General features: G+C 41.5%; 1 protein-coding gene across 10 annotated transcripts in view; it reads right to left on the bottom strand.

Annotated features, from left to right (window-relative positions):
• Nucleotides 1-22,779, bottom strand: part of PTPRM (protein tyrosine phosphatase receptor type M) — a 743,228-nt gene that overhangs the window by 108,078 nt on the left and 612,371 nt on the right. For 7 of the 10 annotated variants that reach the window (XM_074987422.1, XM_074987431.1, XM_074987424.1 and 4 more), the window contains 3 exons: nucleotides 22,511-22,585; nucleotides 22,237-22,263; nucleotides 15,763-15,950 (listed from right to left, as the gene is read on the bottom strand). In XM_074987422.1, coding sequence (XP_074843523.1) covers nucleotides 15,763-15,950; nucleotides 22,237-22,263; nucleotides 22,511-22,585 — 290 coding nt within the window. The remainder of the gene's footprint in view (nucleotides 1-15,762; nucleotides 15,951-22,236; nucleotides 22,264-22,510; nucleotides 22,586-22,779) is intronic. The other 3 variants (XM_074987423.1, XM_074987425.1, XM_074987429.1) reach the window with 1 other exon arrangement.

Genomic DNA, 22,779 nt, shown 5'->3' with positions numbered 1-22,779 from the left:
AGAAACTGCCTTTGTAAGCTGTGAGCCACTCCCAGTCTCTGTTTAATCCATGGTTAATAGAGTCAAATTTGCAAATAGAGAGATTTCTCTCTCCATTTGATATTTGAAATTTTTTTGTTTCAGAACTGTCACCCTTAAATCTGCCACTGAGTGTCCAGGGAGGCTGAGGTGTTCCCCCACAGGCTTCTGTACATTACCATTCCTGATGTCTGATTTATGTCCATTTATTCTTTTACAGAGAGACTGTCCAGTTTGGCCAATGTAAATTGCAGTGGGGCATTTCTGGCACATGATGGCATATATATTATATTAGTAGATGTGCAGGTAAAGGAGCCCCTGATGATATAGTTGGTGTTAGGTCCTGTGATGATGTCACTGGTGTAGATATGTGAGCAGAGGTGGCAGCGAGGACTGTTGCAGGGGCTGGTTCCAGGACAATGCCTACTCTACACTGATTCTTGGCACAAAGCAATCACCATCACCACAAATGTAGCCTGAAGCAGCCATTTATGACAACAGGATCAGCAACAACTTAAAGACCAGCCACACCCCACATCTCCTAGCTGTGCCGCCTGCACTGGTGGGTGGCCGTGTTGGAGAAGCCATGATGCCACCCAAAGATTTTCCTACCCAGGTGAATCACTGGGTAGTGTGTTAAGCCAGGCTTATTTATTGCTGCAGGAGCAATGCAATACAGCACAATTTACCGGAGAATCTGAAAATGAGTGAAAATCAAACATTGTATGTAATGTCCATTAGTACTTTGTTAGTGTAACCCACACAACTATGTGTGGTTCATTGTCCCATACACTGGCACCTAGATCACTTCACTGAGAAAGAATGAGTCTCCCCTACGGCCGATGTTGAGAGCCAGCTGCTTTTCGACTCAAACTGTAGAGGCGCCTGCACAAAACACCTGAGGTCCCAGGTTCAAGCCTGCCTGTCGGCAGTTACACTAGCTCCTGGAATTCTGGACTGAGCCCTTACCCTAAGGACTAGAGCAGTAATAACTGGCAAAGCCTGCTTTATTTCCCAGCACGCATGGAGTGAAGGGTTGGGAAAGGATGGACTAGAAACTCCTGCTGAGGCCAACAGAGATGTTTCTGCATGGAAAGACAGCATGATAGAGAGATTAGTTTTTAGTTTCAGTTTTGAGCTGTGAATTTGGGAATGGAGAAGAGAGCAGAACAGCTCACAGAGTCTCTGGTTAACACCTCCTCCAAACAAAGGCTTCAAACTGCTGTGAGGTCTAGCACATGAGTCAGGGAGCTCTCGCCCTGCAAATACAAGTGTCCAGAATGGCAGAAGCCCATAGGTCCTGGAACTACAGGGTATTAGAGGTTAAATGTTTGGGTAAATCGTTCTCAGCACCACCACTATACCATTGCTCCAGCTCCCCTGCAGAGGTCCAACATGGTACTGGTTACTAAGAACCAGCTGAGATCTGGGAACAAGGAGAAGACCCAACCCTACGGGCAAGGACACCATGGCTACGTCTACACGTGAAGCCTACATCGAAGTAGCCTATTTCGATGTGGCGACATTGAAATAGGCTATTTCGACAAATAACGTCTACACGTCCTCCAGGGCTGGCAACATCGATGTTCAACATCGACGTTGTGCAGCACCACATTGAAATAGGCGCTGCGAGGGAACGTCTACACGCCAAAGAAGCACACATCGAAATAAGGGTGCCAGGCACAGCTGCAGACAGGGTCACAGGGCGGACTCAACAGCAAGCCGCTCCCTGAAAGGGTCCCTCCCAGACACAGTTGCACTAAACAACACAAGATCCACAGAGCCGACAACTGGTTGCAGACCCTGTGCATGCAGCATGGATCCCCAGCTGCCGCAGCAGCAGCCAGAAGCCCTGGGCTAAGGGCTGCTGCACACGGCGACCATAGAGCCCGCAGGGGCTGGAGAGAGAGCATCTCTCACCCCCTCAGCTGATGGCCACCATGGCGGACCCCGCTATTTCGATGCAACTACTACACGATGCAACTACATGGCGGACCCCGCTATTTCGATGCAACTACTACACGATGCAACTACTACATGGTCCCTACTTCGACGTTCAGCTTCGAAGTAGGGCGCTATTCCCATCCCCTCATGGGGTTAGCGGCTTCGATGTCTCGCCGCCTAACGTCGATGTTAACACTGAAATAGCGCCCAACACGTGTAGCCATGACGGGCGCTATTTCGAAGTTAGTGCCATTACTTCGAAGTAGCGTGCACGTGTAGACACAGCTCATACGAACAACTTTTTCTTGGGTTTGTTTGTTTAAGGTATCCAACATTTGCAGTGCAACAGGCCTTCACCTTACTCCCTCCCTGGCACCTTCCCAGGCAGATGGCACTGGGGGCAGGGAGACATTGAGAATGTTTAGAGGTGAACTGGTTGTTTGTTGAAGTTTAATTCTTCTTAGTTAACACGTACGCTTTCCTCCCCCAGATTCTATATTTCCTGCTTGTAATGAAGTCCCCCTTTGTTGTTCAGTTATTTTTGGGTGTATCATTCTTTTACTGGACTTTGTGCTGAAGGATTTTATTGTTCTATGTGTACAGGTTTTATGCCCCTTGCTTGCAGTGACAACATTATTCCCAAGGAAAAAGTGCCTCTTGTTTGTTGGGCACTGTGGGGACTTGGGTGAAGGCACCAGGTCCCACAGAATAGAATTCAGTACCCAACTCATGCAAGGAGGGGGGAGGATCCACTCCAAGTAAGGATCTCCAGGGAGGTGGCAACAGCCAAGGAACACCCTGGGGAGTTATATGTGGCGTTTTGTCCATTTCCACCCAACATACAGTCAAAATGTTTAGTAACTATCACAAACAAAAACCAAAGGTAAGTGAACAACAGCTGAATTGACATCGACATCTAAATCTACCAGGTACTTTCTGAAAGACGTCTAATGTAGACAATACACTAAAACATCCTGGCAATGCATAATGGCTGGCACCTCTTCAAAGGGCTGTACCAACATCACATTAGACAGCAGAACTGTTGTACCCACTTTTTCTCAAGACTAAAAGGAAATGTCTCAACTTGACAGTTACACTTGCTTTCAAAGGCAACCTGAAAGGGCAGAAAAACCTTAAAGAGCTTTGCACTCTGAAAATTTTCCCATCGGTTCCGAGTCACCCACTGTCCTTCCTGACTGCTAATTCAGGGCTTGATCGTGCAGCTTGAAATGTGCTATTAAAATCAATGGAAATTTTGCATAAAAAACAGACTACGTATTGCACGACTGGGCCCCTGACTTTCACCCTGTCTTATTTCAAATTCAAATTTTGTTGACATTTCACCATGCCTGTTTTGGAAAAGCTGGGGGGATCACTGATTTATGGGTGTTTCCTATAAACAATCACAGGTAAAGACAAACAGAAAACCAGATGGTCTCTCATTTCAGGAGGCAGTGAAAAGTACCCCAAAAGTTACTTGAGTAAAAGGACAGCTGCCGGGGTGGGGTGGGGGGAGTGTACTTAAGTACAAGTCATTGGTGTTCTTCTAGAAAACAATTGGAGTAAAAGTACGCATACACATCACATCTTTACTGTACTCAAGTACCCAGAAGTGAAAGCAGCTGCACTTTTACTCAGTAACTTTTTGGATGCCATTTCCACCTCTGCTGATTTCAAAACTCTAAGCCTCTGATTCAACAAGGTACTTGAGCACATAAATATTTCTGCTGACTTCAAAGAGATGATTCACGTGCGTACAGTTAGGCATATGCTTAAGTGCCTTGCTGCACCGAGGCATAAGGAAGCTGTACTGTCCACTGTAGGACCTGCACCAGCCCAAGGTGAGCAATAAATGGCATTCTGAGAGGAGACCACTTCTTGGAGTTCTGCAACTACGTTGGGGGGAGGGAGGCGGTATTGCCTAGTCATGAGCACCTCTTCTAAGAGGGAAGAGACCCAAGTTCGAATCCTTTCTTCCAATAAGACTGAAGAGGGAATTGAACCCTGAGTGCCCACATTCTGTGTGAGTCCCTAACCACGGGCTAAAAGCAGAGAACTCCTTCCAAAAGGGACCTATGGGAGGGCTAGGCATAAATTAGGTGGCCATGAGCTTGGGCTGAAATGACTGTGCATGTGTCCTGCTGCTGACATTTAGACACCTTGTGGATATTAATGATGGAAATTTAGGAGTTTAAGGCACTTACAGGGTTAGGTGGCAGGCGTATGATGGTTTTGGGAATGCCAGTGGCTTCTAAATGTAGGACTTAGGCCCACCTGGTGAATTACTCTCTAGGATGACATCATCCAATCCACCTTCATTCCTGTCCTAGGTCTCTGTATGGAATATCCACAGACCCGCCATACTGCTCAATATTCCAAATTGCAGGTGAAATGCTAAATGCTAATGACATGCTATTTAAATAGGGGAAAATGTTTATTTTATGAAAACTGCCAAGTAAATATTCTGGTTGTGCCTCAGACTAATGCACTAATTTTTCAAAAAACAAACAAACAAACCACTGAATATTTTATCACAATACATATTCTTTTCTTCAGTAATTAGCTACTATTTTAAATCTGCTGACATCACATTTTTTACTTCTGCACATGTGAAAATGAGTTGGTTCAATTTAACTACACAGATTTATACACTGTACTTTAAAGTTCAAGATATTATTCATAACTTCTTACTGCATACACATTTAGAACTTCCTTTATGTTTTATTATCGCCCTTTTAAAGGGCATAAAATTATTCATTTATTTATTCCATTTTAAATTATGCAAATAATGTTAAATGTAATTATAACATATTCATTATTTATTATGAATACACCCTGCATGTTTTATATGGATTGTATTTATTCAGTATATATAATTAGGCATTTTAATCCATTGCCAGTTTTACAACCAGAACATTATTCTTGGCTGCTTAAAAGCTAGAGAAACACATTTTAGATCAAATTAACATAATTTAGCTGTTAAAAGAGTTCTAATTTAGCAATAGTTCATCTACTATATCCCTGAACTATGCATACATTTCTGCATAATGCATTTGTTTTAAATGAGCTAAAGGAATCTTGGTAAGTCTACCAGGGTTTGGATATATGTTCCCTCATACAGTCTGCTGCCTCTCTTTTTATAGCACTTTTGTAATTGGCCACCCTCTACCTCCTATTTGTATTTCCTCCAGTGTTTGTAAAATCAGTTTGTTGAACGCTGAACTGATCAAAACTGTTCCTCCAGGCTTTCTGATTCAACAAAGCAAACTTTCCAAGGGAAAAGTCTGTTCTGCGAGAATTTTCAGTTGAAAACATTGCCTGGTTTCCTGCCAGCCTGCCTTCCTCATCTGCTTGCAGGGCTTCACAGCTCCCATTTGCTTGCCTGGTGAGCTGCCCCGCTATCTGGGCTCCTAGCCTGACAGGCAGGTGTGGGAGGCAGGGTACCACCACACAGGCAAATAAATGGAAGCTGACTATCTTGAGGAGTGGAGAAACCTGCCAGGCAGGCAGATGGGAAGCCCAGAACTGGGAGGCAGGCAGCTCATTCCAGCAGTTCTCTCTGCAGGTCAATGAGCAATCCGAGGCTGGGGAGAGCATTTGTACTGGTATAGACCTAGAAAGCAGTAAGGAGGAAAAGTCTTCTCCCCTCATTACAGAGCATATAATCTCCAAGATTAGTGGAGTTACAACATGCAGATACTAGATTCTGGCAAGTGCTTCTCAGTGCCAAGTTGATAACTTTCATAATGCTGCATGGAAGATACTTGTTGCCTGCCCTTTACCATCACAAGCGTTCCAAAAATTCTCCAGAAGAAATTTAGACAGATTCTGAATGGACTAGAGGGCCTAAAAATTCCTTTGACATTTGAAATTAGTAAGAAAACAACAAAATTAAAGCAAATATTAAGGCTGCAGGAATAATAGAATAGAATGGTGTATGTTAAAACAAACTATGGTATGATTCTTGGGACATGAGGTAATGAGAAAGCAACGATACATCCACAAAAAGACAATGCTACAGTTGAAATACCATCACCCACTTGCTTTAAGGTGGCTCATTATGGAACAGGGGGGAAAAGCAGAGGAACTTGTAGTAGACTGTTCCATATGCCTTTCAGATGCGGACATCAGGTATGCCTAAAGAAGAAATGTCTGCTGGGTATAAAGGAGTATATGAGATTCTCAAGATATTTCCTGGGTCCTGATAATTTCAAGATCATTGACAGACCACAAGCCATGTGCATTGTTAATACTTAGTAAAGACTTAGGGAAGCTATCCCTTAAATTCTAGAGATTAGAGATAAAGTAGGCGAGGAAAATCTAATGCAGAATATGCACCTGCAAGATCCTTAGACATGACGGGTGTTTAGCTTAGGAGCCCTACTGATAATTCAGCATGACTCAGAAACACGTAAGAGGGACATTTGGGGTTGGCTAACAGCCTCAGCACATGAGTGAGAACTAGTTAAAACAGCCTCTAGTGCTGATACACAACTGCAAACTGTATCCAGATTTATCAGACAAACTCAGTCCATTTACTTATCAGCATACTGTAACACTTACACATTAAGGAATAAATAGATGAGCACCACCAGCATTATAGGCTTGTTGTATGCGACTCTGCTTAAAGGGCACAGGGATAACAGAGGCTAAATTCAACAGGTCTGAAGGCTTTCCTCTCTAATTGCAAAATGCAGCCCAAAGCTTACCTCACCATAAACCAATAACCCAGTGTGAAGAGAGCCCTGGACAAACTAGCTGTTACCTCTGTGCTTGTCTGCTGCAGCTGATACATGGTTGAGACTGTTCCAGACACCGGTTACAGAAGAACAGGAAGCATTTTCTGACACAGGTGCTATAACTGGGTTGCGGAGGGGTGCTGCCACACCCCTGGCATGAAGTGGTTCCCATTTCCTACAGGGTTCATAGTTTGGTTCAATGGCTCTCAGCACCCCACTATACAAATTGTTCCAATTGTCCCTGTTTTCTGATGGTTCCAAACTCAAACTAGTAGCAATGGCACACACCCTGTGGCACTGGTGAAGGGAGGCAGCCCTGTTAGGGAGAGCTACTAGAGCTACTTGATGGGAACACACATCTCTGCCATTATATAAGCCAAATGCCTCAAGTGGACACAACTTTTATCAAGACTAGAAGATAAGTAGTGAAGCCAGATACTTGTTTGAATCTACAGTTTCTTGCTCAAATGAATTCTCATTAAAACTGCTAATATAGAAAACAAAGTGAGAAGGCTATGGGGATATACATATACAAGTTATTGACATCACAGCAGGAAAGCGGGAGAGAGTGGAACAGAGAACACCAGAAGGGTGTGGGCAGAAGATTGTGTGTGTGCACGCACGCACGCGCACGTGTGTGTGTGAGAGAGAGAGAGAGATTGTGATGTAAGGAAAATAATATTTTACTAATTCAAATGAATTACTTTGTTCAGTATTAGAGAAGATCACTGGACCATTTGCTACAGCAACCATGGTGCAGGAAGGCAATGTGTTATGAATGATATAAAGATACTGATAGCTTTGTAGGGTTCTTTGGTTAGTGTGCATAAACAGCAGTTTATGAAGGAAAATATGTATCTAGCAAGCAAAGATCTGTGTTTGCATGTGCAAAATGACCACAAAAACTGTCTAAGCAGCTAATGGAAATTCAGCTGATGGAAATTTTACCTTCTCAACCGAGGACAAACTACACATTTATCAACTGCTTTGAAAATTAAACCTTGTTGGCAGTGGATGTTTATTGCCCTGCAAGAGTTGGAAACCATTCACTACACTGGGAAATGTTATTTGAAAATCCGCAACAATTACAGGAGAAAGAGAATTAGGCATTGTCTGCACTGGAAAATGTTTTAGCTGTACCAGTATTGTTAAAGTGTACAGGTTGCACTTCCCTATTCTGGCACTTTTGCATCTGACCAGTCCCTAACAAGGGAATTTACCAGCCCCTGGGGGCAGGCAGTTGCAGGGGCCTGCCACCAGTCCCCAAGCACCTGCTACAGGTACCTTACTTTGGCTCCCCTTTCCCCTGTTGAGCTCCTTGAATCATAGAATCACAGAGATGGAAGGGACCTCAAAAGGTCGTCGAGTCCAGCCCCCTGCTGCAAGCAGGATCAGCTCCAACTAAGTCGTCCCAGCCAGGACTATGTCAAGCCAGGACTTAAAAACCTTTAGGGATGGAGAGTACACCACCTCCCTAGGCAACACAGTCCAGTGCTTCACCACACTCCTAGTGAAATAGTTCTTCCTAATATCCAACCTACTCCCCTCCTTCTGTAACTTCAGACAATTACCCCTTGTTCTGCTGTCTGTCTCCACTGAGAACAGTTTCTCTCCATCCTTCTTAAAGCACCCCTTCAGGAAGTTGAAGGCTGCTATTAAATCATGCCTCAGTCTTCTCTTCTGCAAACTCATCTCATCTCATCTCTATCCCATAACCCCTTTTGAGGGTCGTTGGGGCACCGCAGATGACTTCCTGATCAACTCACTCCACCTCATCCTGTCCTGTGCAGCTCTCTGTGACTCGCTCACATTCAGGTTTGTCCACTCTTTGATGTTATCTTCCCATCTCTTCTTTTGCCTGCCTTTCCTTCTACCACCAGGTACTGTGCCTTGCAAGATGGTCTTTGAAAGGCCTGATGATCTGATGATGTGGCCATACCATCTGAGCTTGCGCTTCTGCTTCTGCAAACTAAATAAGCCCAAATCCCTCAGCCTCTCCTCATAGGTCATGTGCTCCAGCCCCTTAATCATCTTTGTTGCCTCCGCTGAATCTGCTCCAGCACATCCACATTCTTTCTACACTGGGGGCCCAAAACAGGACACAATACTCCAGATGTGGCCTCACCAGTGCCAAATAGAGGGGAACAACAATCTCTCTAGATCTGCTCGAAATGCTCCTCCTACTGCACCCCAATATGCCACTGGCCTTCTTGGCTACAAGGACACACTGTTTACTCATATCCAGCCTTTCATCCACTACAACCCTAGGTCCCTTTCCGCTCTACTGCTGCTTAGCCAGTCAGTTCCCAGGCTTGCCCAGCCTTGCCCAGTTACTGCTGGTGTTCTGGGTAGCCCAGGCTCTGACTTCCAGCTTGGGGGCTCCAGCTTCACCCTGGCCCCATGGGCTGCTCCAGCCCCAACACTGGTCTGCTGTGGAACTTTGTCATCAGCCCTATACTGCTGGGTGGCTTCAGCCCCAGCCCTGCTCTGTTGTGGTGCTGCCAGTCTGGCCCTGCATTGCCCCAGGACTCTGGTTGTGGCCCCAGCACTGTGCTGCTCCCAGGTGGACAGCCCACCAGCTCATGATCAAAACTGACATTCTTTACAGTTTCAGTACATCTATTCGGCGAGCCAGGTATCCTGGGCAATAACTAGCTCAGGAATCTGGAGGCTTACTGCAGTCTTTGGTTGTAGTGTCCTGGAGCTATAGATCCTAGACGTTCTTGGGCCATGACCCCAAGAGACTCTGCATGACAGGGTTACTCCAGAACTGCAGACACTGGAAGCACTCTGCATACTGGGGAAGCCTGTCCCAGGACTTCTAAGCTCCTGGAAGGTGCAGGGACACTGGAAACCCTGATAGCGTCAGCTCAAGATGGGGCTCTCAGGGCTTTTAGACTCCCTACTACAGGTTTGGGAGCTGAGACTCATTCACAACCTGCATGCTCTGGTGTGGTGGGACTTGGAAGTCCTTGGTCTGCACTTTGCAGTCTTAGAGCAGTTTGCTTGGTGAGTTTTAAATGGCACCTGGAAGCTCAGAGTCCTAAACAGTCCACCAGGAAACCATCGCCCCTGATTTGATACAAGTTTCCTGTGACTCAATGTTTTAATGAAAAGTTTCCATTCCCACCAACTGGTATTTTCCAATGAAACTCTGCTTTGAGAATTCCCATCCAGCTCCCACCAGTACTGCTATTCCGAGATGGGAAGGGCAATACTTCATACAAGACACCTTTATACCAGTACATCTGTGTTCACACAAAGACTTGTACTAGGATAACTATTGACAGTACCAAAATAAAAATTCTACCCTTAACTGACATAATCATACCATTGTAACTTTCAACTGGAGACCAGATTTCAGAAACTAAATTACAAAAGAGGCAAATGGGTCTCATGTTTGGGACGTGCTAAACAAACAAAGAAACCAACCAAAAGAAAACAAAAATAAGAAAAACCAAACAAAGCCCCAAAAGAGCAGGGAATCACTCTCTCAGAGATGAGTGATTCCACAAACATTAATAAGATAAATACAAAGTTGAAAAGTTGTACTTTTCTTTTCTGATTAAAATAAGGATACACAATGTGTTCTATTTGCAGAAAAATATAAAAAGGAAACTAACAACAAAGTAAAACCAAAGCATGGTCTTTAAGCTGAAGTATTTCTGACAATTTTCAAATTCTCACTGTTTTAGAGACAAATCTTCACACTCTTCTGATAGATTTTACCACCATAATTAAAGAGGGAGAAATCAAACAAGAAAGCAGTTGGTTTCTCCAGAACTGCAAGATACAGCTGCTTCTGTTGTCCTGAATGTATTTGCAGTGCTTGCCAATATCTCCATTCCTATCCAATGTTCCCATTTTTTTTGTTGTTTTGTTATTTGCATACTGTAGGATAGAGAATAACCTCCACTGATTGTGGCAATTGATTGACTCAGCTGGTGCCTCAGAATATAAAATAAGAATTGAAAAGAGCATTCAAAATGTATGCAGGTTAGAGGTGAGACAGGGGCTCTGTCTCTGTCACAGCAAATGCATGTAGAATAGAAGCACCAGCTGGGTCCTGTCAATTACTATATCATCTTAACAATAACAAAAAATACGACTTTTTCCTGCCATCTCCAGAATTCAGTAAAGGGTCCCAAGATGCACAGCACTTAAAAATGTTCTTTGGCAGCAAGTGTGTCCTTCAACCAAGACAAATAGGAAGACGAATTATGAATGGAGTGGAAGGACAAAGAGGGTAGGAGCGAGGGTGTGTTTTTTGTTCTTTAAGCATGAATGTAAGCAATGTCATACTGGCTCAGACTAGTGGCCCATCTAGTCAATTAACATTCCCTCAGTAGTGACCCATATCTGAGGCTTCAGAGGAAAAAGCATGCAGTGGGCACTTATGGACTAGCCTGCCTCCACAGAAAGGTTTCTGCTCATCTCCAATATTTAGAGGCTCATTTTATTTCCCGAGGCTTGAAGATTTACAGCCCTTCCAAAAGTGCGAGGTTTTAAATTTAATATATGCTTCTGTAGCTCTGGATATTTTTGTTATCCACATAAAACGTCAAAATCTATTCTGAATCCTGCTAAGCTCTTGGCCTCAATGGTATCTTGTGGCCATGAGTTTCACAGGCAAACTATACACTTTATGAAAAAAAAGTACTTCTTCATGTGACATTTTAGTATTTTCTGTCTGAATTTCCTTTGCATTCGTCACCTTTCAATTACACTGACAAGAAACAGGGTGAACAGAAATTCCTAGTCTAGCTTCTCTGTATCTTTATACCACTCTAATTGAAACTACACTAAGGGGTCAGCTACACTAGCTCCCGTTTTTGAGGGAGGGCACGTAAATTAGCCCAATCGGAGAATGGCAATGAGGTGCAGCGCTGCAAATGCAGCACCTCATTAGCATAATTCCCGCAGCACGAACTTCAAAGTTGCTAATTTGGAAGTGGTGGCAAGCAGTGCAGCCACGGGCACTTCAAAGAACCTGCGCAACTTCGAAGTTCCCTTACTCCCAAAACACTTGTGTGTGGATCAGTAGCATTGGATCTACATTTTTATACTAATATAACTATTTCAGTTAGGGGGTTATTTTATTATAACATAGTTAAATCCATGTAGTGGCAGAAGTAAGAGAACTTCCAAGTCGCATGGGTTCTCTGAAGTGGCTACACTACTTGCTGGCGCTTCACAGTTAGCAACTTTGAAGTTTGTGTGGCAAGAATTATGCTAATGAGTTGCTGCATATGCAGTGTGGCACCTTGCTGCTATTCTCTGATCGGGCTCAAACGAGGGAGCTAGTATAGACAAGCCCTAGCGGTTATATTGCTTTAACTATATTATTGTAAAATAAACCCCTAACTGAAATAGTTAAATTAATATAAAAATTGCATGTGGATGAATAGCATTGAATCTACAGGTGTTTTATTTCTTAAATTCATCCATTGGTGCAATTCCATCAGGGATAGCAACAGAGGGAAGCTTGAAAAAGGCTGGCATTTTAAAGGAACCTTTGCCTTTCAGACAATGGGAGCTCAAAACTCTTCTTCATAGAGTATAACATATTATTGACTTTCTAGGCTTTGTCTATGCACAAAGTGGCACTTTGTGTTAGCTTTCTGTTCTAAAATCAATGCAGTTAAAGCACTATAAATTCTGGTGTGGCTAGTCTGAAATTAATTTAAATCAGGTTTATATCAATTTAGCTTAATTTGGTACAGAATCAGTTTACATTGAGAAGATACAAGCCAAGCTTAAAAACCATTTAAGAGTGTCCACAAAAAAGAGGTTTAATATAATGTTGATTAAAATTTTACTAATCTTTGTGTTTAGGGGAGTCTTAAGTTCCTACCAATGCTACTGGGGTGTGCTTAGGTCCTGAAATGGATACTTTCTCAGGAGGGAGTGAACAGATCCATATAATCCTTTGCAGTCGTTCTCTGAGGCTTTAATGTGTTAAAACACTTTAACAGTCTCTGATGAAAGGCCCAATGCAAGTGTAAAGTATTAGTAAACTATGAAGCCAGAAAGTAGAAGAGGAGGACAAAAGCATTGTGAATAAAATACCGAGATCATTTTCACTCGTCTTATCTTTTGTTGTTGTAACATAAAGAAGAGATAATTAGTGAAAATGATGACTGAGTAAATCAGAATACTCATTGGTAAATAACATCCCTCTGATTCAAGAGCAGGTGATTTTAATAAAGTTGTACTGGAGCAGATGGGATATCGGAAACCATACTGCTCTCTGACACTGCCAGACCAAACCAAAATCTCAACTTTTTGTTTTTTTAAAGTCTGGAAGGGGGAATTAAAACTATTTTAAAGATCTGCTGTATACTAAGATGTTTGGAAATATGTATCAATTGTTCCTGAGTTTAAAGATTTCTGCACAATCCTTTTCAATCACCTACATTCCACCGGACCATACAGGCAGCTCTGAAACTTGAGAAACACAGGGGAAATTGGACATTGAAATTGTTACAGACGTACCGTTATGTACCATGTTTGTACTGGCCCTCAACTTACAGAGTAGTAACTTAACAGTAGGGGATTCAGGGCCTGATCCTGAGCCAATGAAGTCAATGGGAGTTTTGCCACTGGCCGAAGCAGGATTGGGTCACTTTCTGTTCATTAATATTCAGAAAGTCCCATTTCTACAAGCTGTTAAAACCTCAGTCAATGGGAGTCAAAGAGCTGAGGAGCTGAGCACCGCACAGGACTGGGACAATGGGTTGCTCCATCAATATCCTCAAGTACCCAATATGGTTTCTGAGATGAGAGGACGTGCAGGATCTCACACGGTCACTCAGTACCTTGTCACAATCAAGCCCAGGATGCTGCTGGCTAATCAACCTATCTTTCTATCTCATCAATAATATTAAGCACAAATATTGTGATAGTGATGCAGCCTAAACTGGCCTATCTAGCATAATCCTGTTCACTTATCCTAAGTATCTCATAAATCTCGCATTAGCTGAAGTAAGCTTTGGCTTATGTCGATAGGACGTATAACTGTTTCCTCAAAGCAACAGAATGGGAGTTACCCTCAAAATCAAAGGGAGCGTCTTTGTGCCTCTCAGAACCTGGAATGCATGTGCTCAGAAAAAAGGATAAAGGGGTACAACATTGTACCACAAACAAGATAAAAAGCTGATAACTGAATCCAGTTTCAGCTGATGTATATATTACTTCCTTTAACAGGTAAGCAAGTAAGCTGTGTCTATACTTGCATTCCTCTTTCGAAAGAAGCATGTAAAAGGAGGAAAGCAAAAATGCAAATGAGGCACCGATTTACACTGCTGATACCTCATTTGTATATTCTCCTTTTGAAAGACCTTCTTTCAAAAGAAAAAAAGCAGTGTGGACAGGGTTCTTTCGAAAGTAAACCCCATCTTTGAAAGAACCCTTCTTCCTATTTTGTTTAAGGAAGAAGGGTTCTTCTGAAGACGGGGTTTATTTTTGAAAGAGCCCCATCTACACTGCTTTTTTCCTTTTGAAAGAAGCTCTTTCGTAAGGAGAATATGCAAATGAGGCACCAGATATGTGAACCAGTGCCTCATTTACATTTACAATTTCATTCATTTGCATGCCTTTTTCAAAAGAGGAATGTAAGTGTAGACGCAGCTGTAAGGTGCAGAAAAATTATTTTAGGATGTCACTGCAGCAGGCACACCTTCCTACATAAAGTGAACATAACACTGCTGCAACAGAGTGCTCTTTGGAGACTCGTGGCATACCAAATGTTTTCCCTGTACCGTATTGATAGATGTGATTTACACTGGTTATTTGGCTTCTTGAGTATATTTCATAACCGAATAATGACCTTCCTACCAACTTGCTCGTAGCGGTTGGAGGAGGGGCGTATATGGCTCTTACCCTCCTGTATGACCATATCAGGAGTACTTTGAAACATGCAAAATTCACCTGCCTACCAGTATGTACCTCTGTGTTTGACTTTTGAACCCATCGCCATTCTACCTAAGCATTCAACACCAGTTATGTGAGTTTTTATATATTTCCATGACAAAATCATCTTGTTTTCTAGCTAGTCTTTCAGATCTTTGTTGAGACAAATTTATTGTCCAACCGATATGTAAGTGTTCCCCTGGATTAATGGTTTTAACGCTGTTAGCTTTTATGGCTCAATCCTATAAACTCTTTGCCATATGAATAATTCTAGTCAAATTAGTTAACCCATCTACTTTAAGTAAGAACTACTCAAGAGCTTTCAGGATCAGGCCCTTAAACTCTGTCCTAAAAAAGGCAGAAGAAACAAGGAAAGGAAATGCATTTCTGTGACCGAGACATTAAATCACAGACGAAGCAGAATATAAAGGAACCGAAGGACTCTTGCATTTAATAGGAAGGTCCGGATTGAAAAATCTCTGTTCTCTCAATTACACATGACTTGGAACATGAGAGTACAGTTCCTCTGACTTTAGAGAATACCTAATCTTAAGGCAGTCACTTATGATGCTTTGTTTTGGAAAAGAGAGGGCTTTTTTTTTTTTTTTTTTCAATTTTTTCATTATCTCACACAGAACACAGAGGTGGTATTGCATGCAGTCTCATAGCCCAACAATGTGCTATATTCCTAAAGTCTTTGGTGGCTTGCACTAGTCATAACTAGTGTGCAAAACCTGTATTTCAAAGCACAGTGTCACACTACAAGGGCAAATGTGATTGGCCTATGCTATGACATCACACTTTGAAAAGCTACTTTTTCAGTGATGATAAAAAATTCAGTAGTTTATGACAGAGGGCTCTTTGCTCCTACCATGGCCTAGGCTTTTCCATATATACTTACGCGTAACTGGAATTAGGTAAAGAATGTAAAGCTATATTATATCTCACCATTCATTTTGATTTACTACAAATAAAATATTGCCAGAACCATTTTTGCACAGGAGAGGAGGTGCCCTGTTCTAAACATACTTTGTCTACACGGGAGGGGGCTTTGTATGTGCACTGGTTATTTTTCCTGTTCTGTGGTACAGATAACAGCCAGGTGAGAGCTGGCAATATAGAAGTCACAACCATGAGACTTGGCAATTACCTCATATTCCTCTTTGAATCCATAACCTTCTGCACATTTCATCTGCGTGATATGCTGCAGCAAGTCAGCCACGCGGATGGCTGGATGAAGCTGTCCGGTCTGATATGGTACATCTACAGGGTCTCGCTTCTTATATGTGTGTGACTGGACCAAGCTGCTTGTGTCACTGGCCATCGTGTGGGTTTCATCTAGGAAAAGAAAACTTAACAATATACCAAGTTGTTTCCACTTCTTAGACATATAAAATACACTGGTTTTTACAAGGATGTTTTTGACATCACCTACTTAGATGTGACCATTATTTATGACAGCTGCACCAGAAAAACAGTAAGTTTGTTTTGTAAATTATCCAGGGAGATTTCAAGACTATTTGGAATGAGGCAACATCTGTGTATCTACAATGGAAGCATTGCAGAACAGTCCAAACTATATATTTAAATATATATGTATAAATATTGTTTTAAACACTAACTGATTATAAACAATATTTAAATTCTGTAGGCATTCAGTTCTAAGCTGTAGAGAAGTTTCATCTTGAAACTTCCTCAAGTCCTACTGGAATAAATAGGACTTGTATTCTTCTTAGATTACTGAATTATTAGATTTTACACTGTGAACTCGGAATAAATGTTTGGTGTGAGCAAAATTAAAAAATGCACAGAATGGATTATGATTCATTAAGCTAGGGACTGCAATGAAAATGTAGATCTGATACGACACTTTGAAACAAAACACAAAAGGACAAATGCAAGAGATCATCTGCTTAGGGTAAATGTTTTGACTGGCTGTTTAGCATGCTGCAGAACCAACAACTTCACAATATATCATGGGCTACCACATTAGGCATAAAATGTTATATATCAACTGACATGCAAGCCAACACGCAACAGAACCCACTGGGTTGCTCAAAATTTGTATGAAACACAGACTGTCCCTCCCCCTCCACACCTCCTTTGATGGGGCAAATGGGCAACTTACCATTTATTGGCACTTTTAAGAAGAACCATATCAGGAGAAAAAAAAAAGAGGAGGAGAAAAAGGAAAGAGGGCATAAGCAACAATACTACATTAATAATTACAGGTAATTTTATGTTTGTAATTTAACTTTTACAGCCTGGTATCCTAGCTGAGCCACTGATTACAAGAAAGAGGGCATGAGTGAAGAAGCGATATCACTTTCCCCTTCATTTCATGGAGCTTTTAATTTGTTTAGTATTGATAAGACAACCTCCAAAAGTCCGAGGATTCTGTATTATCATAAACATTTTCTTTGCTGGAAAAAATGAAGATGAAAAGGTATTTCTCAAAGAGTGTTTTGTTTTAGTTAACTGAAACTACAAAAATAGTGTTTTAATTTGGTAAAAATACTCCCTGATGCCTGCACACTAACTATGGGAAATGGTTAATGAAACTAATATATTGTAAACATGACTCTATGTAAAATGTTTTATATGAAAGGGGATTGCTAAAATAATGGCTCCATTTTCCTTAGTTAATTATTATAGTACTGAGTTCCCAAAATTTCCCCCAAGAAAAGGCCCCAAGATCACACACGGACACCCAAAATGCTACAACTGCTCATTAAGGACCAGTTTCTGATCGCAGTGTAAATTAAACATTATTCCACAAAAAGTCAATGGCATTGCAATCAGCTTACACTGATGAAACTGAGATTAAATCTGGTCCTCAGTGAACAGTTTAAAATGTGAGCAATGCACCTAAGCCTAAACTTAAAATAATATGTGGCAATATGGATATTTCACTACATCTCCTGCCACTTTATTAATCTCAGCCAAGCTATCAGAAAGCTACTTTACATTTTTAATAATGAAATCTGGCTACTTTTGCCTAACATGCAGTAAAACTGTATTGCAAGGCACCTTGGGATGCATGGCATGAAAGGCGATATACATGTGCAGTTACAGCATGTTGTTGTTGAAATGGTACCTGAATACTACAAGGCGGCTAAGACACAAAAGACGAAAAAAAAGTGTAGAAGTTGATTGTATGGGTTTTTTTTAATTTTTAAAAATTTATGTAGTGCTAGATTACAGGTTTTACTTTTCTTCAAACTAAGCTATCACCATGACTCCGAAAGTCTTCATTAAATATTCAGATGGCAAATCTTATCATATGTCATGGTCTTTGGGCTGTGAACCTTAGATACTTCAGCCCATAAACCTCTCACTCTGGGGGAGCGGGGGAAGGCTTCTCTGTGCAGTGGACTTAATGGAACATTCATTCCTCCTTTCCTCCCACAGACTCTCCGCCTCGCCTCGCTCTCACCCTTTCAAGACTAAAAGTATTACGTTCCCTGGCTTGGGCAATACAATATGAATCCATCTGAAATATTGATTATCGTTTTCTTGCTTTGCCTTTGAAAGACATAGCCATACAGAATCTCAGATATAAGATTCAATTACTTTTTGCCAGCTGACATGGTGGTCACACCACAGCATGCAGCTTATTTCTTCTAGCTGGTAACTATAGTTATTGATCCCCATTCTATTATCTATTATTGACTCCAATATATTTGTACAGTACTGTATGGCTACGTCTACACTGGCCCCTCCCTTTCAAAAGGCGAATGCAAAACCAACCATTTGAAAATGCAAATGAGGTGCTGATTTGCACATTATTTACATAATGGTGACCACTCGCTGTTCTGGAAGTGCAGTTTTCGAAAGCCAAAACAGTTTCGTCCAAAAGGAAGCCCCGCTTTTAAAAGCACCCTCTTCCTGAAAAAATTTGGAAAGAAGGTGCTTTCAAAAGCAGTGTTTCCTTTCGAAGGAGCCCTCTCTGCACAGCTGTTTTGGCTTTCAAAAACAGCACTTGCAGAACAGTGAGTTCCCACCATTATGCAAATGAGGTGTTGAATATGCAAATCAGTGCCTTGTTTGCATTTTTGATCGGCCTTTTTGCATGCCCCTTTAGAAAGAGAGGGGCCAGTACAGATATAGCCTATGAAAACTATTAAAGTGGGCATTTTTAGACACCATTTATCTGAACCATGGGTGCTGCAGACATCTCCAAGACCAATGAAGTATCTGGGCTGAGTTCCTTTTTATTTTCTTCTGTTACTTTACATTTCTCTTTCCTTTAATTTGAGTTTTGTTTAGAACATAGGATGATGGGCAGGCACTACCTATCCTGCTTTTTCCAGAACACTTGCCTCTTTCTGAACCTTAATTTAAACATTTACAACCCAGGGATATTAAGGGTTTGTTTGTCAAGAATTCACTTATGTTGTTAGGCTAAACACAAACATTCTCAGATTGTTGCCATTTGCTTAATTTAAAATGTTTCCTATTATTTCAGTCAGTTGTTCCAATAGGCTGAGAAGATGGTAATTTGCAAGTTGAGCCTAAGGCCTTGTCTACATTAATGCTGTAGGTTGGTCTAAGTTATGCTGGTTAGGTTACCTAAATTATGTATCTGAAGTCAGTGCAATTTTCATTGACTTAAAGCAGTGTCTACCCTACACTGTATTGGCTGGAAATGCTCTCCTGCCAACGTAGCTTCCATCTCTTGTTGAAGGGGAGGATTGAAGTCCATGGGAGGACACCCTCCCATTGTCTTAGCATGTCTTCACCAGACCCACTAAATCAACACTGCTGCGTTGATGGCAGTATCACTGAATTAGTGCAGTGATGAAGACAACCCCTAAGTTTCTTCTCATAACATTTTGGAAAATGTAAGTGTGTTGTGAGCCCTTTAATAGGTACTGACCTGAAAAATAAAACCAAACAATAATCACTATCATACTACCTCCCAGTAGTTCATGTAAACCAGCTCAACAGGTTTCAACTAGAAGTTTGACCCCACAATCCCTTAACGTCCTGAAAGCTCCCACTGGATAAGGAAGGACTGCAGGATTGGACATTACATGCACTAAGAAGCCAGCCATTCACATATTAAAACATATTGTTTTATAATGTCACGGGCAAAATCCTCATCCACGTTGCTTCACTCAGGCTATGTCTACACTTGCCACCTTCTTCAAAGAAGAATATGCAGCACTTCATTAGGCTGATTCTCCCCCGTGGCAACTCCGAACTGCCAGCATGCCGTGGAGCTGCGAGCACTTTGAAGCACCCGCACTACTTTGAAGTGCCTCAGTGCTCACAGCTCCACAGCATGCTGGCACTTCGAAGATGCCACAGGGGGAGAATCAGCCTAAGGAAGTGCTACATATTCATCGTGGCACTTCATTAGTAATCTCCCATCGGCTTGATTACCACGCCTCCTTCAAAGAACGGGGCAAGTGTAGACACAGCCTCAGTGAAGTAGAGCTGCTCTGATTTAGACCAGCTAAAACCCTAACCTCATATGTGTATGGATGCAGCTTTCTTAGGATTACTGCTCTTTGAGTGGAGCAGCAACCACAAAGGGATACTTAACTTTTAACACGATAGGAAACAAAAATATTTATTTCTGCATCAAAATGATGGATGGTGGATTTCTGAGAAGATTAAGCACAGAATATATACATTAGCTCATTAACTCCGGAACTTCTCTCTTACAGCTCTTCTCTTACAGGAAAGAAGATTTTTGTCCCCCAAAGTGCATCTTTTTGATATCAGAAATGTTTGTTTAAATATTATTTCCCCTTAGAGAATATCATCATCATTAGAATCCAAAAGATGATTGAAAAAAGTATCTGAGAATCCATTTGTGAAGCTTATCACATTCCTAACGGAAATCTCTGCGCTTTTCTCTTGCTAACAATGCTTTTCTTCCTGACCACCCACAAAGTCAGAACATCTACTGGCTGAGTTTCTGAATCAACGTAAAGCACAAAGGAATCTAAAATCACAGGCAGTTAAAAGACTCTGCAAATTTCATTTGCATGCAGATTATTACATTGTTACAGTCACTACCATTACATTCTCCCTGATGTACACAAAAGTATAAAAATGCACAGATTTTTCCTTTTGATGTCATATTTGAATGAGCTTTCCTAATTATCCCTTGAGCACAATAACTTTGCTGCATTAGTTTTGCAGAAATCACTTTCCTAAACTGCAGTACCCTGTAACTGTCACTTACCTATACTTATTTTTTTTTACCTCAATGCAACTGCTTAAAGCCAGAAAATGACATGAAAGCATTATACTTTGTATACAAATGATTTGGAGAAAAAGAGAAGAGGAAGAAATATGTAGTGTAAGAAAAACCACTGTAAAGACACAGCTAGGCTGTGTCTACACGTGCCCCAAACTTCGAAACGGCCACGCAAATAGCCATTTCAAAGTTTACTAATGAAGCTCTGAAATGCATATTCAGCGCTTCATTAGCATGCGGGCGGCAGCGGCGCTTCGAAATTGACGCGGATTGCCGGCGTACGTCTCGTCCAAACGGGGCTCCTTTTCGAAAGGGCCCCGCCTACTTCGAAGTCCCCTTATTCCCATGAGCTCATGGGAATAAGGGGACTTCGAAGAAGGTGGCGTCCTTTCGAAAAGGAGCCCCGTCTGGACGTGCCGCGCGGCGGCAAGGCGCGTCAATTTCGAAGCGCCGCTGCCGCCCGCATGCTAATGAAGCGCTGAATATGCACTTCAGCGCTTCATTAGTAAACTTCGAAATGGCTATTTGCGTGGCCGTTTCGAAGTTTGGGGCACGTGTAGACACGGCCCTAAAGAAGCAGCTTAACATTTGGTAGGAATACTTGGTGGAGTGCATTGTTATACCTTTATTTAATTTTTAAAGAACTCTGTTTAGGTGAAAATTAGTACTGTGAAAATAACCAAAGACAAGCCATAACACAGTTCTGTTACTTGTTTATTGCAAATGCAGTAGCATCTCACACTTTTATTAAAACAGCTTGGAAATGTCATTTTCTATCATTCTTTTTATATTGGACAAATAGAAGTTCTCCTACCCCTAAAATTGCTAGTGGAAACTTTTCCTATTTTAAATGCATTTAGTCCTACATAGCTACAGTTTATTCATTCCTGTGACACCTGACACATGATAAATGATATTTTTACAAAGTGCCATGTTGTCATTTTGTTATTCAAAACACCATCTTCTCTGAAACTTCACTATGACAGGCATGTCAGAAGACTGTGTGGTATTGTAAGAAGAAATGATAGCTTGTAGGTGGCCAGAACGTTATTTTGACTGATTTTCTGTATCATTCTTAATTAGGAAAAGAGTTCACAGATAACTGAAAACTATGAGAAAGAATTTAATTGCCATGATAATCAAATTCTTTTGTGTCACTCCAAACACATGAATTAACATTTCTTCACAAAACCACTTATGCCAGCTTTTTTTCGTTGTCCCCCCATACCCAACTTGCACCATTGCAGCAGGAATCCAGTCCAAGAACTGTCCTGGACATTCTCATTGCAGAAAAGTTTGCTCTCACTCTGTCCTAATGATCTAGCTTTTAGATACTACATTCTGTAACCTACAGCTGCATCTTTCTAAATTGTGTCTGCAATAAAGTTTGATAAAGGGAAATGTTCTCACCTAAAATTGCAGTTGGCACAAATGGATCTGTCATACATCATAAGCAGGTCAATGCAGAAAGGTAAAAAGAGAGAGAACAGTAAATGATTGATAAATGATCCCCAGTTTTCCTGCAGAAAGCCACAGTAAGCAGTGAGTTATAATATGTTAAAATGAAGAAAGCTCCTATGGCAGTGCATAATAAAATAATTACAATATACATTTTGATTTCTAAGGAAGGAAAGTGGTGCATTGTATTATGAAAGGATGAAACAAAGATAAAAAAACTGGTTACCTGGGTAATAAGAATTAGGCACTGTGGTGCTCAGTGTGTTAGTTTTCATTGTAAATGAAGAGGGGGACGACACAGCTGTAAAGAGAACAAAACCTAGTCAGTGGCAGCACAGAGAAACGTAACTGATTTATATGGTAACATTGGCATACACAATTGATTTAACTTGGGGCCTGATCTGTCTTCCTTCGAAGGCAATGGCAAACTCCCAATGGTTTCAATGGCAGCAGGATTTGGAGAAAAGTATGCTGAGTAACTACTAGAACGGTGTA

The sequence above is a fragment of the Carettochelys insculpta genome, chromosome 2 (genome assembly GCF_033958435.1).
Source record: "Carettochelys insculpta isolate YL-2023 chromosome 2, ASM3395843v1, whole genome shotgun sequence".
NCBI lineage: Eukaryota > Metazoa > Chordata > Testudines > Carettochelyidae > Carettochelys > Carettochelys insculpta.
Note: the sequence above shows the minus strand (reverse complement) of the source record. Positions and strands in the feature narration are given on the sequence as shown.